Source organism: Eleginops maclovinus, chromosome 2 (genome assembly GCF_036324505.1).
Source record: "Eleginops maclovinus isolate JMC-PN-2008 ecotype Puerto Natales chromosome 2, JC_Emac_rtc_rv5, whole genome shotgun sequence".
NCBI classification, from domain to species: Eukaryota; Metazoa; Chordata; class Actinopteri; order Perciformes; family Eleginopidae; genus Eleginops; species Eleginops maclovinus.
This window is the reverse complement of record NC_086350.1, coordinates 20,597,509-20,621,456: the sequence shown is the minus strand read 5'-3', so window position 1 is coordinate 20,621,456 and position 23,948 is coordinate 20,597,509. Positions and strand designations below refer to the sequence as shown.

Genomic DNA, 23,948 nt, shown 5'->3' with positions numbered 1-23,948 from the left:
CACTAGAAATCATCAGCTACTGTTGGATCCATTAAGAATGCATAGAAATAAATAAGTCAGTTTACATACATTTCATAATTTAATTTGAGATTTACAAATTGTCCCTCTTTAAAATACTTTGCAGAGTTGATATTAGACTTCAGGAAAATGCTTTTTCACATTTTCAGCATTGCTAATAAAATGTACTAAAACAAAGATTAAAGACACAGCTGCAAAAGTACAGACCTTCAAAGCAACCACGCTTATCTTATAGTTTATAATTATAAACCTCTAGTAAATTTACAAGCTCAGTGAATAAAGTTCTCGGTCCCCCACAAAAGTTGGTACATAAGACTCTTGGGAGGAAGTCAAAGAGATAATTGGAAAAGAGTACAGAAAAAAAGAAAGACGAGCAGAAAATTAGGGTCTGGGGACCTCCCCTAAAAATATTTGAATGTGTTCAGTATGGAAATATTTAGCTCAGCGCAGATATAATTCATGACAGAATGACTGAGCTGAGTGAAATACAAGGAGTGAGATTGAGAGGGAATACATAAGAAGAAAGAGATGGGAAATCTAACGGAAAATATGAGGTATCTGGAGAGTTGAAAACATGTCTGCTCAATTCCCAGCAGACTGGTAAATGTATTTATTATCAGTATATTATTTATTAATGGAAACACATTTAAGATAGTAGGTGGACACACACACACACACACACACACACACACACACACACACACACACACACACACACACACACACACACACACACACACACACACACACACACACACACACACACACACACACACACACACACACACACACACACACACACACACACACACACACACACACACAGGGCCAGCAAGTCTATAAAGAGATAAGGGTGATTTATTAGAGCAGCTAGCTGCAGATTTTATTATTACCAAGTACATTACCTGTCCAAAAGTAGCAGATTCAAGTTTGAATTCCTTATCTTCCTTTACTTAGTTGTTTCTGTAGTAGGAAGGCTTCTGAACCAATATTAACCCTTATCTTTGAGTGATTTGTCTCTCTCCCATTTGGCTTATTCGCTGCCTAGGGTGCTGCTTCTTGTTTCACATGGACGACTGTGTTGGTGCCTGTTATTTATTGGAAATCATCAATTTAAAAGAGCTTTTGATTGTGTGATGTGACACAAGAAATGAAGAAAAACAAACCTTGTGTGACAGAGAGAGACAGAGACTGTATTGAAACTGTCAGTCAGAAAGGAAGCCGTCTACGAGTAAAAGGAAAGAAGTTGAATATATTCAACTTCTCTCAACATCTATCAACACTTCTCTATCCAGATTACTTCAAATAACATGGGATAATCAGAATAAATAATGGATTTTTAGCTTAAACCACATAATTCAGCTTGATTATATGTCTGCCTGCTAACCCTAGATTGAAAAAAAGTGCTTTCCCTCTGAGTGATTTTTTCCTTACAGTCTATAAAAGCGCAGAGATTTAATTGAATGCTTCAGTCAATGGCTAAATTATTCCATCATAGTAAAAAAAATACTGGACCAGTGTGATATGACACTGTTTCAATGGCCTAGAGGGGATTAGCTTCACTAATGATAATTATTTCCAACCCGATAGCTGTAATCCCTGAAGGGAAACTTCTATGCCTCTATACACACACCCATACATATGCATGAGCACACACATGTACACACAGGCTTCGCATTCTATCACTGTTTTGCTTCCTCCCTTCCTTGTCCTTTTCCTAACCTAGCCGCCTCCAAGATAGCCTGCTCTCTCTCCTCTTATCATAAGAAGTCTGCACCCCGTCGTAACTCAGAACACGGGACTCCTATGAAATGCAGCTTCACCTTTTGTAATCGATGGTCATACATTGTGTGCAGAGTGAAGACTGCATCACTTTTATAGTGCCCAGTGGTCCTGGTTGGCCGTCCCAGTCACATTCATTAAGTATTTCTCCTTTCTACGGTTGCTCATTGCTTGTGTGCTGATGAAACATGAAATATTCAGAGGTAGATTGAAATCACCCTTACTCTAAAGGCATTTTATAGCAAAGTGTAACAGGGAGTTCAGGGGTCTTTAACTATTTTATGGCAAAGCCTTTCTTCCTGATAGACGAAGAGCTGCTATAATCAATGACTTTAGATCAGATCACATGAATAATGTATATGTAGAAAAGGACCACTTATTAAAACCATTCATGATCTGGCTCTGCAGTTCCTTTCTAGCTGGAAATGTAGTGCTTTGCTTCAATCCCTCAGTTATTTTCAGCAAGCCGTAGCACTCTAGTGATACAGTTGTATGTCAATGTTGTGTTTGCAGGCCTTTTTCTATATCAAGAAGCCAAAAGTTGGATTTCTGCAGGTTTATATACACTGTTTGTTCAATGACACATCAGTTAAAGGTAAATATGCCATAGAAGGTTGTTTGGATGTTTTGAAAAAAATAATAAACCACTGCAAAAGTATTGTTTACTCTGGTTTCACTATTTATAGGTATGTGTTTGAGTAAAATGTGTGTTTTTTCAATTTTATTTTTTAAACTACTGACAGCATTTCTCTGTTTTGGAACATACTGGATTTGAATGTTTGCCATACAGTACATGTAGAGATTGAGATTTCAGAAAGATTTGGAGAGGTCTCCTAATTTGTTATAGAGCTGTATGTGTAATAGGTGTGTTCTGATGTGTCAACACTCTATAGTACAGACAGCCAAGGTTGTTGAACAGACCTTCCACTTCCTCCCTATTTTACGGTATGATGATGATAGATAGATTTTGGCTCGGAAATGATCCACCTTCCCCACAAGGTCATGTATATCAACTAGATATTGCCAACAGCTTTGAAAACATTTTAATCAATAAGGTTGACTGGTTTTGTATTTAAATGCAGCCTTCAGAGCTCTTGAGGCTCAGCTGGAAACATATGGATGCAGACACTGTTGCAAGTGAAAGTACAAACCAAGCAGAACTCAGGAAACACATTTAAGAAAAGCACCGTCTAACTTCAGCACAACAACAGCAAGGGGTCAGTTCAAGATGGATGGTAACTGGGAATTCTAAATAGGCTATTACAGGAACAACAAGCGAAGCAAAGAAACAAACAAACCCCTGACAAAGTAAACATTTGCTGTGGAAGAAAAAACACACACAGTGATCAGCTCGGCCACATGTTCACAAGGATTTAATGTCAAACATTATTTTCTTATTAAGCTCAATTAGGGTGAAAATTAATGTTAATGAGATGGAAAATGGAGGGGAAGAGAAAGGGAAGGAGTGCAGAGCTTATCGCTGCGGTTATGACAAGCTTGGGTCGGGTCCAGAGTGGCGGGGAAGAACCCTAATTGGCTTAGAACAAAGGAAGGATAGAACGTGGAGTGATAAATAACAGTCTTGTTTACACATGTAGAAGAATGACCCTCATTAATGCAGGTCATCGAAGCAATGGGTGTGGTGAGTCCTTTGTTCGTGCTTACCTTGTAGATGCTGAAATTTAAGGTAGACGAATAGCATCCAGTCACAATAGTGCTGTGGTTCTTATTTTCAGGTTAAAAGTCCTCTGTTTCTTGGGGATTCCCATATACATAGTTCATAGTGGTAGGCTAATTATTTGAACATTATTCAAATGTATTTGTTATTTTATTCGAAAATTACTTATTTTCCATTAAGCGAACATAATAACCCTTTGTTAGTGCTTATGCTTATAGGCTGGGGAATCTATTAACCCACACAATGTGAAAGAAGGCAATAAAATCTGTTTTTTGGGCTTCCTTGGTAAAAAAAAAAACATGGAAATCCGACATAGTCATTTCAAATTGGCTCTGCTCCTATGTCATATGTAGGCTAATTAGAATACACCACCCCCTATCTTAAGGGTGGTCAGTAAAGGTTTTTAAAGAAACAGGCTCTCAAATTGAGAATGTCAGCCAGAAGTCGAATACTTGTATATTCAAACACGCAGTTACATAGAAATAACCTTTTACTATAAGATTAAACTGAGTAAACATATTCTAGTGCAAACCCTAAAAAAAATATGAACATCCAAAAAATTGCATGACACATCCCCCTCAAAATCAGTCTTAAAAATGCTGTAAAAATGTCTTAACCAAAGTGTTTGGTGTTGATTAGGTTTTTGGTTTGCCTTCTTTTGGCAGTGTGCCTCACAGTCCGGTGTTGCAGTATAAAGTAGCACCCAATCTTGTGATGTGCTTTGACAGCAGATCTAAAAGGCACCATACTCTGCTTCCAATATGCTGCCTGTCAAGTCCACATTACATAGTGTTAAAGGAAAGGCCCTATCTCAACTCTCCAAAGACCAAGCTGTGAATTGACAGCTGTTTTGAATTTTCAAATTTTAAATATCTCACCTTCCATTTTTTACCTGTATTTACCTATTTTTGACAGCATAGGTTACAAATGGTGGCATCTTTTGACAGACCACTCCCATGGAAATGACTCCGGCTGTGGCTTCTGTCTGTCAATACAGAAGTGACGTTTGATTATTTTATGTTTTGAAAGAAACCAAAATAAAATTATTACAATGTATAGCACAACAGTGTCCAACTTTTTGATTGGCGGCAGAAATGATTACTAAATTCTTCACTCTATACTGAACTTTATAGATAATGCTTAATTTGAGTGTTTTTAAGATGAAACTAAACCAACCAATCACAATATGAATCATGCATAGTAAAGAAAACTACAATCTGAAAACAAAAAAGACTTATTTGAAGAGTGATGAATACTGACCCCATAATACTACATACAAATGGCAACTTGTTACCTTACAATAATGCTGAAACTGTCTATACAAACTGTTTTTAAACAATGGTAAAACATGTTGTTTCACTTGTGGCTTCTACATGAGCATACACCATTGTTTAACAATCTGATGCCCTGTGAATCTACTATAGTCACAACAATGTGGCTTATAATGAAAATGCTTGAAGTTGATGTGGCTGTCACCACCATACACCCGTAAACACATACTGTAGTTTCATTATATGAGAAAAACAAGACACTCTGTGGACACAAAACATCTCCACACCCAATAGTCAGCAACATAATAATAAACCCATTAGAGCAAGCAAATATATTCAACGGCTTCCAGCTTTGACATGCAAAAACATTCTGCACTATGTAGTCATCTTTGCACATATACAAGCATACATGAATACTGTTTTACCAGAGAGACTGTGGTGCATGACCCCAGCACATGATGATGCCTTCCTGGAAAACTGTCAGTCATGCATGTGCATTAAGAAGCCACATGTTTCCCCACTAACAAGCTACTCACTGCTGCTTCTTTGCAGACAAGTACATACTAGTTTGAATGGGGAAAAAGGGATATGTTCCTGATCATCTCCTCGGTCCCTAAAGCTACTAAAATGTACTTTTCTGTTACAGTGTTTACTCTGATGTCGCTCCAACTGGTCTGAACATAACATAGTCTATACTAATTCTCTCTTTGCACGCAGTTCACATACAGTACACAGATGGTAGTTATAGCATTTCAGGACAGGTACTCGCAGATAGCTATTCAATTCCTAACAGTGTAAGCATTTATTTGTCTCAGGCTTTTTCATTTTTTGCAGACGTACAGAACAAATAATAGCAATTACTAATTTGACGACTATGCAGGATTTCCGCTTCATACCTTCCAGCACAAGTCGCAGATCTCATGGATGCCTCCCGAGATTTGTTGTTTAATCAAATTTTACAGACGCTGCTCTGCTTTCTCTCCGTCCATTTAGGTTATACCTGATCCACTGGGGCTCCTTCTTTTGCTTAGGTGTCAAAGAGAGAGAGAGGATTTATTATTAATCCATTGTGTTGCTGAGGGGGGAGAACAGTGACTGTAGGTGAAAAACACATTTGATCCTTCTGGTGGTTACATACTATATTGTGTGTCTGCATATCTACTGTATGTCTGTATTGTAAGCAGACACACAAAAAGTCTAGGTCTTTCTATGTTTGGCTCTGGATACTCAAATTTGTTTATTAGACAACCTTATGACCTAACCTTACAATCAAACAAGGCAATGTTTTAGGGAGCGCTCAATACTATGCAATAGAAGGAAAAAAGTTAAACGTCTTGATCATAAGCCTTTGAAAAGGTGAGGTAAAATGTTGTAAATTGAATTTACAATATATTAATAGTTAATAGAAACCAGCAGGAACTACATCAACATTGTATCTCTGTCTTAGCTTTATGTAATTGGATTAATATAATGTGACTCAAATGGTGTATACATACTGAATATTCAACACTTTAAACAACACTTCAATGGCTTTGTTTTTTCTATGAATTCCAAAGTCTTGCTGTTTTATGGTTGCATACAAAACATCAAAAAAAGTGAAAGCATTATTTCATTAGATCAACAAAGAGATGTTGGTTTATGAACACTCAAACAATATGCATGTAATAAACTAGCTTAAGAGAAAGAGAAAGTCAGAGTGTGAATGGATGAGAGTGAGAACAGATGTAAAGAGAAAAACAAACAACTTTTTGAATATTAAAGCACGTGAAAATGTCTCGGTAGAAGCCAAAAAATACAAATATGAACCGAACCATTTGTACAATATGGCCCCTTTAAGGTTTTATGTGTTGTCAGTTGATACAAGCAATCTGAAACAATACATTTCTGCAGTCACGATAAAGGGAAGATCTTTATCCGAGGATAACACTCACATGACTCCTCCACTGACAGTCCTGTGTCTCTGAAGGGCTTACTGCTGGGAGTGTAGCCTTACTGTTAAACTTAATTAGCACTGTTTTTTTCTTTGCTCCCAAAACAGCAACATGTAATGAATAGTTTGGGGGCAGGGAGTCTCCAGACAGTTTGAAGAAAGACAAAATACGACATAGAGAGCACAAAATAAGAACAGTGGATCAAAGGGAGGTGATAAAGGGGAATGAGATAGGAGAGCAACAGGGGATAATAAGGCAAAGAACAAAAGAAGATTAATAATTCAAATAAAGAAATGAAAAAAAACGTCTTATTTTGTGTAGTAAAAATACGCAATCCATGTTCTGTACCATAGGTTGAGCCTACACACCTCGGCAGTCATAAGCCACTGTTTCATTTGACAATTCAAAGCCTCCCTCATTTACAGCAGGTGTAGCTTTATGAGCTGTAGGCCTGAGACAGGTGAAGCCTGTTGTCCACAGCCCACTCCTGTTTTCCGCTTGGCTGGACTTTAATTTCCTGGGCTTTAGAGAGCAGGATACGCTGCCCTGCACACTGGGAAGTAGGCCTGATGTGCACTTAGTCTCTGTATGTGGGTAAAAGATAAAAGACATACACATACACACTGCCAACAGCACCACCACCACCACCACCATCTACTCCCTGAGCAAACAAACCTCTACCAGCCATAATAGCTCTTACCAATAAGAAATATAACCACAGTTCTTTCATATCACAGGGTTTTAGACCATTGCACTCGAATGATAATCCCACTGGTCTATAATTTGTTATTTCACATGCGTAATTGTCCAGTTAACTATGTTTGCAATATTCGTTTTTTTCTATATCAAAAACACGAGACACGTCCTTTGCATCTTTTGTTTGGCTTATTCGGGATACATCAAATAGACTCCAATCTTCTTTATAGTGCAGTTCAGACAGATTTTCCTCAAAGTTTCCTCCTTTTCTTTCTTGTTTTTAAGCCTTCCTTCAGGTCAGGATCATTCAAGTCTGAGAGTAGTGTCACTATCCTGCTGTCCTGCCAGAAACCCCCTCAAAACCCTGCAGACATACTGCTTTGCCCCTTCTCCCAGATAACCTGATTAAGCAGCAAGTGCACTGTTGCTCAGCCTCAGGCATCACCACTGCTAATTCAGCCTGTCCGCCGCCTGCTGTGGCACACGGCACAGCGCCTAATGCACTCTGCCTTATACCAGGGCAGCTCCACTTTCAGCTTTAGAGGCTGGAAACAAACACTCTCAGTACTACCCACTCAAATTGCTGACATTGACCCTGAAAGACAGGAAATGGACTGAAATCAATCTCTAGGAAATACAAATCTTGCCTGAGTGAAGTACACACGTAAATACAATAAGAAGAGACAACATTGTTGCTGGGAATTATTGACCATCTATAAATGAAAAGACACTTGACTATTTACTGTCAACCTTGTCAACTGAAAGTCATGTGTTTGTAAGTTTTTAGGAAAACACAGCATGTTTCATTTCAATCTTTTCGTTAAAAAGTCAAAATGAACTTCCTTTTTTATTCCTTTCCATCCCAGCATTTATTGCTGCAAGAATAAAAACCTTTGACACATTGTGGTACCCTTTAAAAGTATAGGTTTGTATTAGCTATTTATGTCTGTCATTTCTTTGTGAGTCAGATTCTGGTCCGAGTCCATTTAATATCTGCAGACACCAAACTCAATCTATTACCTTTATTTAGCAGTTTGACACAGCTTCCCTGTACACACTTAAGCCAATACACGGAAGATACATCAAATAGAACTTAGGTCCTGATTCTATAAGTTTGAAAATGAAACCACCTTTAATCTCGATATGAATGCAAAAGGTGAAAATGCAATTCTATTTGCTGAACATTTACTACAAAAATACTAGTACCATTATTTTTTTGCTTGAAATACATCTTTCGTCCAGTGCATAAAACAAACTGGAAAGTGCACCAAAACCTGAAATCCTAAAAATGTAATTTTGGTATTTTATAACATGAATTAATATTTCATTTTCGGTCAGCTAATAATTATGAGCTGCTCTGTGCTAATAGGAAAGAGGAAGGCCATATATCAGATTCAATAAAATACCCATCAGAGTTGAATCACAAACAGGGCATGGTTAATCTGTGTCTGAACTCATCACGTTGCTCTCATAAAGTTGAGCAGCTTAGTGGATATTAGAGATGGACAAAACACATATGTGTCTGGTTTAGGGGAACCCAGACATACAATGAATATGACTTCCTACTCTTCCCATTCCCAAGAAAGGTCAGCAACACACTTTATAAATCAGGTAGGTGCAAATAAAGAAGAGATCTGCAGGTTTATTTCAAAACATAGAGTTCTGAATATGCCTGGACCTGCCCTGATTTGGACTTGAGACATATCTTTTGTAATACAGTCTGTAAGTCGAGCCACAAAAAGACCACACCGAATGAAATGTAATTATTTTTCTTCATTTGATGTCCCAAAACCCTTACTTTAGAACCTTACTAGATGTCAGGTGTTACTCTCAGACAGTTATGACAGGGTTCTTTATTACAAGAGACAAATGCCTGTGCAGTAGTTGCACATTGCTTTCTTGTTCAAAGCATAGTTCAGCCCTGAGTGCACCATATACTGTATAGACCTCCCATCAGGACACATATAATCCGTTACAAAAGAAGTGCGTGGAGACAGAAGCATGTAGGTAAGCCTAGTTTTTCTATGGGTCCTCCAAACAGTACTTTCAGTAGCACACAAAAGGAGATTGAATTATACCTTAGGATATGAGGGGGGCTATTTGGACCATGATACACCAGGGAGAGCCTTTGTGACTCTTTCAACACCTTTCAGAAGCAGGATTATTTTTTATCTTGCCAGACGGCTAGCTGAATGAAAGATCTCTCCTATCATTTTCTATCTTCTCTATACTTTTAACTCCCCCACTCTTCCTCACCTTCCATCTTTTGTTGAATCTCTTTCCCTCCGAAGACCATCTATTTATATCTTCTTTGACATTCCATTGGCTTCTTTTCTTTTGATGTAATGAAGAACATTTCAGATCGGTGACTCTGGGATAACAGACAGAAAAAGAAATCTACACACAACAAAATTCAATATTCCACAAAAAGGTTTTATTTGCAGAGCACATTAAAAAAGAAAAATCATGTTTCTGAAATATTCATGTCATTCAAGTTTTGCAATTATCGTTAACAATGACTTTATAAAAACAAAAGTACTGTACATGCTGAGGTTCAATTTTCATTTTCAAGTTTTGTGTGTACAATGGGCTTAATTCACATTTTAGCAACCATCAAGAGCACTTGAAATGTCATGTTAGACTGCATTAAACTAATAGGATAATTATTTGGGTCACGGTGTGTACCAAATCGAAACAAATTATCTATTGAGCTGAACATCCTGTACCAAACAGTTTGGACAAATGTGTGCCCCATTACATCCCTAACTGAGATTTAGCAGTTGCCTAATTTAAGTCCATTTATAAAAGACCTTTCTAAAAAATTGGGACTTATACAAGCGTCAAGTCATGTGGTTTTTTTTTGGTTGTTATTCTAATATCATCTCCTTGCCTGCCTAGGCTACAATCAGAGTTACATGAGAGCAGAGCTGCAGTTTTTTATATAAAACAAAATAAAAAAATGTTTCCATACACTACACAGCACTTTATGAATACATGATTTAATGACAGTATTTTCCTTATCACTATTTAGGTTCTATCAGCAGACCCATCTCTAAAATGCTTTCCTAGGGCTAGGGTTAGGGGTTACGGTAACACTAAAACAGTTTTTTTTTTTTTCAAAGTAGCTGGACTCTCACATGGTTAAAATGTACCTCAGCCTCGCACTGTAATTTTACTGTTTTTAGAAAAAGTGCTTATTTTGCCTATCGTGTAAACTATTGTCAAATGCCCCAAATCATATTTGTAAATAAAACATACAGTACATGCTTACCACCCATATGTTTGGATTATCAGAATAGATGAACAGTTGTGAACATGTCAATACATTCAAATAGATAATGTGTAAGGTGCAATGAGTTTTAATTACACGTTTCCTGATCAATCAAGAATAGGCATTGTTATAAATAGTATACAGATTGTGCCAAAACTCTAAATAAGCATGTTTCTCAACAATTTGGTTGGCAAACTCATTACATTTGCAATAAGTTAGATCAGTGTATATGACGGACAAACAATCCAACAGTTCTTGAGAATAAAAAAAAAAAGTGGTCATCTCATGGTGGTTTTGGCATGGCAATCTCTCATCTACTTAGTTCAGTCTGGACTGATGTTTGAGCACTTAACTGACAGAGGAACATTGCAGTCCCTTGAGCAACGGAGCTAGGATGGATTGAAATGTTTTGGAAGACTCCTACTTTTTTATTCCAGGAGGATGAGGAGTTTTTGGTTCTACTGCTGTAGCTTTGATGCCACAAAGTTATGGTTTCACTTTGTGGAAAAAAGTGTACTCTTCAGAAGAACACTCCCACTGAGTCCCAGTTGGTCTTCCTGTGTCTCTCAGCTCAAGTGAGAGCATGAAACACACTTGGCATCTGTGCTCACTTCTTGACAGCTTGCTTCCAAGACTTAATTCCATTGCTCTAAAATGATTCAAGTTTTTGAAGGTAGATGCAGCAGATGTACAGGACTGGTGGATAAACATCATCATATCCCAGAGGGTGTTCCTAAGGATTCTGATGCCTTGAGGTCTGCATTTTGGGAGGAATGAAGCAAAAAGTGAAATTATGTTGGGAAAGTAGGAGAGAAAATACATTGCTTTGTTGTTATCACATGTTTCTTTACGAGTCTAGAGATTATGGGTGATTCTCTGAGATGTGTTTCATTGTGGCCTTTAAAAAATGTTAATATATTGTACTAAGAATCTTTGTTGAACACAGCCATTACCAGTAGAGTTCTGTATTTCATGAGGATTGTTTGAGAAAGGTCTGTGTCTCTGCCGCTTCTTGATCTCGCCACCAGGGATAAGGATCTCAAGATTAAATGTGAATATACACTTCTTTGATGCCTCCGTCTTTGGGCTCTTGTGTTTATATATTGCAAGCTGAGCTGACCAATAAAACTCACTCCGCTTTAACTGCACAGTAAAACGGTTCAGCAGTGATCAGATTATTCCCCCTTTTGCTGTGTCCAAGGGAGGGCATAGAGGAAAGTTTGAAGGAAAGCGCTACCTCCTGGGGACCGTCTGAATTGTGTTAGGGCAGGAATTGGTTTCTGGGGGGCCGGGCCGCAGCCTTCTGATAAAGGCTGAGCCACACAAGTGTTTGCAAGGTTATGGGAACCATTCACGTTGGCGCTACCGCAGAGCAGTTTCAATGGGATCTTAAGAAAGCGGCAAGCAGGCAGAGCCCCTTTGAATTCACCTCCGCAGCAAAGGGAGGACTCCTTGAATGGCTCGGGAGGAGCCGAATGCTAAGTGAATGTGAAATGAGGCGATGGTAGGGGATGGCAACAGAGAGGCTTCCATATGCATGACTCGGCGCCCCTTTTCACCACTTCCCTTTTCACTCTTTTATTCTTGTCTCAGTTTAAGGCTGTGATAAAGCCTCTCCAGCTCTGATACCCTTTCCTCTACTTCTGCCACAATAAGCCAAGCACCCAATTGACTTTTGCTTCAGCTCACACCTCTGCTGATATGCCTTCCCTGTAATCAACCTAGCCTTCATCTGGGCACAAAGGTCTTTTTTGGAGATATCCTTGGATACAGATGCGAGAAGAGGAGAGGGAAGATGAAGAGAGTAATGTTTGGTTCTAAGAGAAATTTAGATAAAAAAAGCCAGAGAATTTTAGAAGTACCTCTTATTCGTCCTTGACCAGTTCAGTTACAGTGGCACACCCTTCTCTGTGTATGCTTGTAGACATGCATGTGTGTCTAATTTAGAATGGATTTATGTAATTTTCATGTCCATGTGTTGAATAACGATAGCTCTGAATCCTTTTCATGCTTAAAATGATTCGAGCCACCGTCCTCTTACACAAGGTTGTGTCATCTGGAGGTCTGGCAAGATACAAGTAAATGGTACTTGTCAACTCAAAGCCTGACATGGTGGAAATGTGTTTGTAGCAACACTGATAGAAGTCATTGTCATCACAGCATTCATTTGGAATCAGTCAAGCATTGGGTATTCATGAGTAATAAACAAATGAGCAACACTTGAATATCTGACAAGGGCAGCTTTTATTTACAAGGAAACTGTGACCTCTCCACCATGGAGAAGTGTCAACGTCTCAGTGTGATAATAATCTCAGCTCTTAAAGAAGAAAAAAAGCCCTGCTCAAGCTTCTGTGACACTCTCAGGCAAAAAGGAAAATAAAAGGAAAGCATTCACTATGATATTATACATTCAAGATGGATTATAGTCACAGATCTACACTTAAGAAGGGGCCCCGGTCAGACAGTGACCTACTGCTCAAACAGGGCATATCGTCTCCAATTCTCTCTGCCTTTAAAAAGTAATTTCCCTACGAATAAAATCACTGCCCCTTATTGCACACCCTAATGTAAATTTTAAACGTGAGAAAATATTTTGCTCTGATCCGTGATAGAGACAAAATAGTCTCCTCATTTTGTTAACTGGCAAGTGATGAGCCGTGTGAGGAATGCATTGCCTAGAGTATGATTCCCAAATCTTCACACACACGCACGCACGCACGCACACACACACACATGCACGCACGCACGCACGCACGCACGCACGCACGCACGCACGCACGCACGCACGCACACACACACACACACACACACACACACACACACACACACACACACACACACTCACTGCTTCTTCATGATTGGAAACGTAATGGGGCATTTTCTTTGCACATTGATGCAGAAAGTGACACTAAGTTATACTTAATTCAATTTAAAGTATTTTGTACAGCCACACAAGTGAGACATGTATATTTTATGGATTCTTAAAAGTTGCCAGTTCCCTAGAGTTACAATGACTGATGATAGTGGTGTATGTGTAGTATCACATATATGCTGGAGGCTAATTGGCTCTCAAAAGATCATATTCCATAGGTTCTTACATGCTTACATTTATACTTAAGAAGCATTGTCATACACCCTTTTTATGTCCGTCATAACAAATTATATGCACTCATTCTGTGAGGTCCATTATGCAGTGATTTCCAAGAAGAGAGGAGCGTGCATAGGAAAGGATGTTGATGATATAACCCCCATTAGCCAGTCAGGAGGATTCTTCCTACAGATGTATAAAATGAACTTGTATATAAGATCTGGTATGTACAGTAACAGCAGTGCAAAGATGAGAGTGTGGTGAGGAAAATATATGCTACTTTTCAAAGTTCTTTTTTGATATAATCTCATTGTTGAAATTTGACTCAGTCTTTCACATAAAGCCTGCAGGGTAAGACAAATGTTCTCTTTTAAAAGATTATGGTTTTGAGACAAGGAATAAAAGTTTATGATGGCCGCCATCATCATTTACATATACTTCGGGCTAGATTTTTGTCTTGCTTCCCTGAGTTTTTGTCTCAGTTACATGAAAACTGAGCTACTGTGAGCATTGGAAGTAGAATATTAAATATATGGTTAGTCAGTGAGATGTAATGCAGGAAGGAAGCAGAGAAACAGGACACAATATCTTAATGCTTATTCCCAATGCATTACATAATGCTATATACATTTGTAATATACTATTATTGCATTTAGTAGCGATAACATGTTTGACAGGAACAGGAAAATAATTGTATATAGGCCTATGAAGACAGACGTCAATATACCTGGTTTTAATAATAGCAAATCATGTTGTGAAATAGGATCATTCATTATACGCCCTTGGTTCCAATGATAGGTGACCCACGATCCTAACGTCTCCATGAAACAACTCAAAATATGTCAGTTGAAAATGTTTTGATGAAAAGTAAAAGGAAGAAAAATGCAAGTAGAGAAAGTAATTCATCCTCCAATAAATCAATCACTCACCAGTTCACCTTATTTGTAGTAGTTAGTATGGCAATTGGTTACAGCAATGAGATGCATACATGAAACACATGGAACATTAAAATAACACTTGGAAAAATAAAATAAAAATAAATGAATACACAACTAAATCTATAAGTAATACAAAAGAAAAGCAAGGTAAACATACTACGTTTACTAGACTTTAGGAGGCCGATGGCAGAGGGGAATGAGAAATGTCCTCACACTTGCACTTTTTAGAATCCCAATGTTACAATCAGCAGCTTCAGTCATTTCACTTTCTCATTATATGTCACTTTTCAATAAATGTTTAACTACAGTACTTCATGTTCTTCCATACTGCAAAGATGAAACATTTTGAAAAACAAAAGCAGAGGACAATCAAAATATCACGGTCACATGGCTGCATGTCTAAGCTGCTAAGCTAAAGGCTGTCCTGCGTCGATGGTGTTTTGTAGTCTCTTGTAGTCACACGTTACCCACACTTTATTTCAGTCTTCTAACCACAAACACATTAAAAAAAATGTTTACCTGGAGATGCGGTAACAGGAGGTCAAATGCTAAGCTATTTCCAGATTGTGGCACTCATTTCTGCACACACTCTGTTCTCTACGTTTTAGATTGGCTCCTTTTACACTTTTTTTATTCAAAGTCGTAGGTAGATATTCCAGTGGCCACCTACCAATAAGATTGTGGGGTTCCTCTGTTTTCAATAAGGACATTACAAGTGTGATTATTATTATTATTTCTGAGATCTTCCTGTAACTGTCTCACAACCATGTGTAATTTATTTTTCTATCTGCAAGTCGACTCTAACTTTCCCTTGTGCGTCACATTGATTCCATCAACAGGAGAAAACATAATTTACTCTAATCTAATATCTTTGAGTTTAGTGAATTATTCCACATAGGTTCATGGTAATTGCAATGCTCTGGTTAGAACATATGGAATCAGGACTCAAAATATCTGCATGTCATTTCAAGACAAAGTCATGCAAATCAAAAGCTGTTGTTTGAAAAATCACACCCTTTTTTTGCAATGAGACAATGTGTGTTTGATTATATATTCCCTCCGTCTGCCAAACAGGTTATTGCTGTGTTGTTGGTGTGATCCGCAAAATCAAATGATCTGACGCCCGGCATCTCACGGCTAATGTTCTCATTATAGCTCAGACATGCTGTGTAGAAATAGCTTAACCGCGTGCGTGTACTAATGTGCGTGTGAGTGAGTGAAGTCATGCGTACGGTTGCTTGTTGGCACAGGACGGTAGTTCCTTTGCCATGCAGATCCCTGTACGCTTGTTCTGGCCTTATATGTGTGTGTGTGTGTGTGTGTGTGTGTGTGTGTGTGTGTGTGTGTGTGTGTGTGTGTGTGTGTGTGTGTGTGTGTGTGTGTGTGTGTGTGTGTGTGTGTGTGTGTGTGTGTGTGTGTGTGTGTGTGTGTGTGTGTGTGTGTGTGTGTGTGTGTGTGTGTGTGTGTGTGTGTGTGCGTGCGTGTGCATGTGTGCATGTTGTGCTGAGATCACTATTAGTTGAGAGTCTGCACTTCTGCGAGATGGAGACAGAGGGGGAAATGGTCCCTCACATGAATAGACTCCCATGGTATATTCTCAAGGCAAAGGGAGAGCAAAGGATGAGATGATATATGAAACCATTAGGCTCCTAACACCTAAAACACTTAGTTCAGCTGCATGTGTGCCATTACTGCCATTACGCTATATGCTCCAGGCTCCATGGTGACGGACAGATAGGAAGACAAAGGAAGAGGAAGACGGGAAGGGTGAGATACAGGGAGAGGAGCAGGATGACCTGTGTGATAGAGAGGTTGGGTGATGTCATGCATTACTGATAGAAAGAGGAAAGGTTGGTAATGCGATGCTACGGATAAAAGAGGAACCTCTCTCGCTGTCTCTCCTCCTCTGATGGATCTCTCCAGCCCTGCTCCAGCGCTAATAAAGGAAGTGAAGGGATCTCTTTAGCCACAGATTAAGATGTAATGGAGGTAATGTCATTACATATGGAATCTTTATAGGATACAGATCGCTGACTTCATAGGGTGCATAGCCTCATCTGCAGATACATTTTTCCACTAGCATACATGCTTGGATTATATCCAAACGTGATCCTGCTATTATGGCAATCAGCAGTGGAATCACACAGGCTATAATCACATTTTGTTTGCATAGTGTGTGGGTGTGCTCATTTTCACAGTTTGTAGCCTGCATTCATTCTTTGTACTGAAATGTGCGAGAAATGGGGCCTAAAAATCTATCTACATTAATGTTCGGGATAATAATATGTATAATTAAAGGAGCCCTATTATGCTTTTTTGGTTTGACCTTTCCTGTTGTGTGTTACATCGGTTTTTGTGCATGTAAATTGTCTGCAAAGGCTAAAATACCAATGTTAACACTTGTGGGAGTTTCCCTCCCACAGAGACGGGGGGGGGAGGTCCAATGGATTCCTTTATTTACTTCCTGACATAGTGACATCGCTTTGTTACACTCGCACTTATAGCTCCAACACATTGTACGTGATAGACTAAGGGGCGTGACATCTCTAAGCGGTTGACCAATCATTAAAGAGCTGGCTGGCTAACCAATCAGAGCAGTCTGGGCTCTGGTTTCAGTCAGAGGGTGAAAAGAGGTGCTGCAGCACAGACAGTATGAAAAAAATAATGACCTTTTTGAACATTAAAGCCTGTAAACATGTCACAGTAGAGACACAAAATGCAAACATGAAACCAGAAAAAGAGCATTATAGGGCCCCTTTAAAGTTAATAAGACATCACAATTAATTTGATAAGGATGTTGTTAATAAGGCTACATGTAGCACCCTTATAAACTTCACCCTAAAACGTTCTAATGTGTTTGTTCAATTTGGAAATGTGCTTGTATTTTTTGTCACAGGTAGCAAATTTGTTTTGAACACATTGGGGCACGTATCATTTACCAACCATATACAAGTGGACTTTGTCAGAAAGCAAAGTAGTGCACAAGAGACATGTGGGTTGTCTCTGCTTCCTGGCAATTTTCCAGCATGATAACTGGAGTTACTTAGATAATACATAACATCTGTGCAGCATTGCAGCTGGTCAGAGTCAGGTGGTCCAGAGTTTGTTTTTATGCTTATATACTTGTAGCATCTGTTCTGTATTGAAGTGCTGACTTAACAGGACAGGGTCACACTGAATACATTTAGTAATGCCAAATTGATATTGTGCATATTTTTGAACTGTACTCTGTCAAGCTGGCATGGTCCCCTAGGTGAACGAGGAGTATGACTAGCAAAACTGCAGAGTAGGGGGAAGCTGAAATCATAAATATGTGATGTGGGCCGATGGAGTGTCCTTGATGGAGGAGCAGACGAGGTGAAAGTGGCGGAGAGGATGAGGATGAGGAGGACGAGGAGGAGGAGGAGAGGAGGTTTTATATGTTTAAGTGCCTGTAAAGGAATCTAGAGAGTCATACATATATGCAAGGCCGCAAGTTTAAGGGGAAGTGAGAAATGATCAGAGAAAATTAACAATCCAAATGCAGTGAAATGCTTCCTACATGCTCATGCACACACATTTCAAATGTTGAGGTTTGTACTAAATGCTCAGACACTTATAGAACCAATAATTTCCTTAGTGTAGTCCAGCAACCTGGCAACAAAAATAAAATAAGAACAGTTGTGTGTATCTGTCTTGAGAGAAAAGGTTGTTAACATGCATTTTTGTCAGTGATGTTAAAATCCATGTTAACTTGTGGCAGGTGGGACATTTTTGTAGCAGAGTTACAGATTGTTTAACTATTCACTTACAATTTTTCGATTACAGTTAATAAGAATTACACCCATTTACCTTATTCAATGCAGAAATAAACTCTTTTGTCTTTTCATCCATACAGCTGGAAGTTTCTACCATTGACTTTGGCGGAAACCTTGTGGAGGGACCAGCCCTACTACTGATCACCGTCATCGACCAAAATGACAACCGGCCCATCTTCAAAGAGACGCGCTACACAGGAGAGGTGCTCGAAGGATCCCCTACAGGTAGGTGTCATTGCTATATTGAAGGACTCTAGAGGGAACTTAGCTTTTATTGGATTCAGTAGCACAGCAATAACACACACACACACACACACACACACACACACACACACACACACACACACACACACACACACACACACACACACACACACACACACACACACACACACACACACACACACACACTTGACAATATAAGAGTAAGAAAATGAAAATAAATACCTTCCATGTTCTAGCCTTTGCCCTATTTGCTGCCCTGACACCTTGAAATATTTGACCACTGTGGGAAACTACCAAAAAAGGTTGTTACCGTTGCATTTCAGCCTATTTTACACACATTGTATCTGTGTGTGTGTGTGTGTGTGTGTGAGTATACCTGAACATATTACAATGAGGCAGCTGGCAATCTTGAATCTGACTGAAGTGTATAAAAGTCAAACAGTGCGGGTTGGCAGTGGGACTGCAGATTGAAGTTTCAGCATTCAGCAAGCAGCCTCAGCAGGTATGTGATTACTACCAACCCTAACCCTAACCCTTGCTGCAATTCAATCCTGGAAGTCTTATTGCTTTACTCAACCATTCATCATTAATTCCTTACGTTTCCAATCTGCACATACATGGTCCTGGTGTGGCTACAGAGTAAGGTTGTGTTTGACTTAATTGAAGGGGATCAAAATACATATATAACTAAAATAGCCTCACTGGAGCAGGAACGTTTACTGCAGGAGCTAAAATTGAATCAGTTTTGAAAACAGCGAAGAGTCACTCAGGAAATTCAACTTTAAAAGCTGTTATGTGGAAAATGGCTTTCCAGGACATACTTGTTTCTGGTCATTTCCATACTTTACCTAATATGATTTGTTTTGTTATATTTCTCAATAAATGCATTCTTGAAGTAGTGGAATGTATATATACTACTTCTTTTTGTTCTGTTCTTTCCGCTACTGTCCCCCTAATGACCTATTGTAATTATGATTCATGTCCTGCCTGCTTTCATTGACTTTTTTTCCTCTCCTGTCCCAGTTGTGTGATGAATAGCCAAATTGACTCTCATTCCACTGGATTCTGGATAAATGTCGGCCATTTGCCTCAAACAGCAAAATGAGATTATATATGGTGTTTTAAGAATTGGAAAGAAAAGCACTACTTGGACGGTTGAGAGTTTGTTAACTGTTATCCGTTCGCGATGATCAATATCTAGACACTGGTTTTTACCTTCAGTGTTTTCTACAATAATAATAATACTCCTGCAGACCATATGCACTACCTTTCCTCCTAATCACATGGTCAAGTGTTTCAAATTGAATCATTTTGAGGCAAGGCTGGCAGAGCCTTTGAAAAATCTTTTCACCTCTGGCTTCTACTATAAATCTTAACGTTCACTTAGATGCCGTTGTCCCTATGTCCCAGTAGCTGCTTTTCTTGGCTCTCTGAGCTGTTGTCACTGCTATCACTGTTGCTATCATGGTGATGGTTATGCCCTCACTGGGCTGAAATATAAATAAATGCCATTTGAATGTACCCTGTTTCTATTTTTGGAATGTTCATTGCTAAACTACTGCTACCTTTAAACAAGCTGATTGTGTGTGGGTGAATGTGTGTATGTTAAAGTTGGGTAAATTCAATTACATGTAAAACATAGTGCATGTTTTATATATAAAGTTGTTGTGTGAATGACTGCCATTCACCATACAATGGTAATATATATCATTATACCTAGTGGAGTTGGTTACATTTTAAACATGTTAGTGTTATATTATGTGTTGCTGTTCATTACATTCAGTATATACAATTTCAGTCAAGTAGAGCCTTTAGACAATCTACCTGGTTTTGTTTCTGAAATTGAGGGAAAACAATAAGTTAAAAACCTTTTTTTTGTTTTATATAATTTAGTAGAACACATTAAAAGTCTTAAAGCCAAAGTTGTCTTCTTTTAGACACTGTTTTACCAGGAACACATGCACAAAACTGCTGTTGCTACAGCTGCTCTGCTAACGTGCTATCAAATACTACACAATGCTATGATATCTGTTGCATGTTTTTAAAGCAAAAAACAAAAGCATTGCTGGCTCTCATTGCTTATAAATGGCTCCAGATTGTGACTCAACTCCTTTTACAATCCAGAATATCTGGCTTCTATCTTTGGAGTGGTCTGTCCTAGACATCGTCCACCAATAAAAATTCATCCCAAAGTTGCAACCCAGTGTCTAGATGCATCCATGAAAGGGCTGTAGGTTTGTTAACAGCATATCTCGCAGAAGTTCTTGCTGTTCAGTGCCTGGTTTTGTTTGGCTCTTATGGATGAACACTTTTTCTACGTCAGCTGATTGATGATTATAACTGGGTCATCTGGAATAACATGTTTCCATCTAAAAACATATGGTTATTAAATGGTGAAGCTTCTTGATGGACTTGCTCTGGTCATTTAAGACCAGAGCAACAAGGAGCTTGAGAACAAGGAGATTTGAACATTATTTCTAGTTAACTACCTCCAAGTATTATGTTGAGTTCAGCAATGTTTCCAACTGTCACAGATGAAGCACATGGCACTGATGATGAAATGAGCTAAAGTCAGTTGCTTTATTGTGTTTGCTCCTGCTGTTCAACCTTGAACTGTGTTCTACCGATTCAATAAAAAGAGCCCCTTGGGTCCACCTGTCAAGTGTCTTCAGGGCAAACATGTTGCAGCACACAGATTGTTTGGAGAAATCCGTTTGTGGAACCAGTCAGATGGTTACAAGTAGAAAGCACAGACGGCAAAACAAGAGAGTGAAAAAAAAACTATGCACTGCCAATTCTATGGTGGTTGTCACTTACTTTTTGTTCTCACATCATTAGCACAAAAAGCCAACAGACAAAAACCTAAATCACCAACAGAGCTTGCTAGATAAGAGGGATCAGTCAACATGCAGGCAGAAGAAATACACAAGCACACACTCACACACACAGCTTCCCATAAAGACATTTTGGGCAGTTGTCAAATAGCTGAACTTGTGTTATGAATTGCTAATACGGACATTGCTTATGCTATTCTATACATTAAGTAAGCAACAGCATTTCATCACTGGCTTTGCGGACCATGATAATAGGCTGACAAACTTGCACAGTAGAATCTTGTTAGAATAATGCAAACAAACAAAAAGGGAATTTTGATTCAAGTATTAATGCCTGGATTCCAATTGCTGCAGAACAAATACAAAAAGAAGTGATTTATTCCATGCTTACATATACACAGGTGCATACAGTATATGATCTTCATGAGTATTTTGACTTTAAGTGGTCTACATTTTGGCTCCCCTGCATACTCACACATGCAGCCTTACATGCAGACATTTAGAAAATGCATATATGATATTGGATTGGCCAGACATCTCAAAACACCTGAATCATCACAGTTTTTAGCACTGACTCGGTTTTCTACACAAGTTAACTCTGACTTCTGAATGCTCTGCACCAATATCTTTTTTGAAAAACAAATTGTACATTACTGGGTTGGATCTGATATCATCTGCCAGAGACCTCTTTGCTTGACGTGATCAAATTGAATTTGGTTTTATTAAAATTTCTGTTTGCAGTGGTCTTTATTTTTGATATATCGCAAAGATCGTACATGCTTGTATAACCATAAGCTTCCTGCTAGCTGCTTTTTCCTGAGTGGATCATAGGCTGGTTCAAGTCTGAATTTATTTTCAGCATGGTGTGATCTGACAGCTTCTTGGATCTTTAGTTGCCACCGATGCCAAATCTGATAGAGCTCAGATATAAGATGATGGATGAAGATTTGTGTTTGTCGCACACGTCAGCAAAACTGTGAAATAGCCAACGTGTTAGCTCAGCCTCAATGATCTGTCCATGTATACAATATATCTGACAAGCATCCAAATAGCATTTAGAAACCTGTCTGTTCCTCATAAGTTCACTGGTCAGTAGAAAAGGGATATTCTCTCTACCTCGCGAGTGTACATACAACATTATCTCTCTTTAGCTTTGTCTTGAAATACAAATCTTTCTTTAAAGGCTAAATACTTTCGTAGTGGTCACTATCTATTTGCCAAAATTGCCACTTGATGCTGAAAATGTAGCCTAAACAGGGTTGTTAAAGGTTTTGCCCAAAAAAAACAGCTGTTTTTTTTTTTGCGTGCATTTGAGTGCTGTGAGAGTGAATCAGACATTGAAGTTGAGGGCGTGACAACTAAAGAATATTGCTAAAACTTCATATAAAGCTCCAATAATTTCCAAATAAATAGTGTATCATAATAGTATGATATATTGCAAAAACCACATTGATTATACATTTTATAGGATTGTCTTAGCAATCCAAGACACGCAGATAAATGGAACATGTTTTCTTACCGTACTGTACTTGTGGAAAATGGAGCACATCCACAAGAAGCAAGGTCTCAAACATACAGTATATACAGATTTCTCAACTTGGCTTTGTTTTAAATCACAAAAGGAAGTGAGTGCATAACCATACGCATGCTACAGTGGTATGCAAAAGTTTGGGCACCCCTTAGGAAAACCACTGCATCAGTTTGTCACTTGCTGAGCTTTTGAAGCAGCAACTTCATTTTAACATATCTTATACCTTATGGTAACAGAAACATCTCAGTAGTGAAATAACTTTTATTGGTCAAACAGAAACATGTTTATGTGCATTCAAACAAAAATAGGCATGTGCATAAATTTGGGCACCCCTAAGAAATAATTCCATTAATATTTAGTATTGCCTCCTTTTGCTGCAATAACGGCCTGTAGACGCCTCCTGTAGCCACAGACAAGTCCCTTAAGCCTGGCAGGTGGTATTTTGGCCCATTCTTCCACACAAAACGTCTCCAGTTCAGTCAGGTTTCTTGGCCTCCGTGCATGGACAGCCTTCTTCAAATAAATCCATACATTTTCAATGATGTTAAGGTCTGGGGACTGGGATGGCCATTCCAGAACATTGTACCTGTGCTTCTGCATGAATTCCTTGGTGGATTTTGATCGGTGCTTAGGATCATTGTCCTGCTGAAAAATCCAACCCCGGCGTAGCTTCAACTTTGTGACTGACTCTAGAACATTCTTGTCAAGAATCTCCTGGTACTGTAAGGAATTCATGTGGCCCTCAACTTTAACAAGTTTTCCAGTACCTGTGCTAGCCACACAGCCCCATAACATGATAGATCCTCCACCAAATTTTACAGTGGGCAACAAGTTCTTTTCATTGAATGCAGTGTGTTTTTTTCGCCATGCATACCTGTTCATGTTATG

General features: G+C 38.7%; 1 protein-coding gene across 1 annotated transcript in view; it reads left to right on the top strand.

Annotated features, from left to right (window-relative positions):
- Nucleotides 1–23,948, top strand: part of cdh13 (cadherin 13, H-cadherin (heart)) — a 311,007-nt gene that overhangs the window by 140,475 nt on the left and 146,584 nt on the right. Inside the window, exon 7 of the mRNA XM_063903445.1 lies at nt 18,551–18,695. Within this exon, the coding sequence (XP_063759515.1) occupies nt 18,551–18,695 (145 nt within the window). The remainder of the gene's footprint in view (nt 1–18,550; nt 18,696–23,948) is intronic.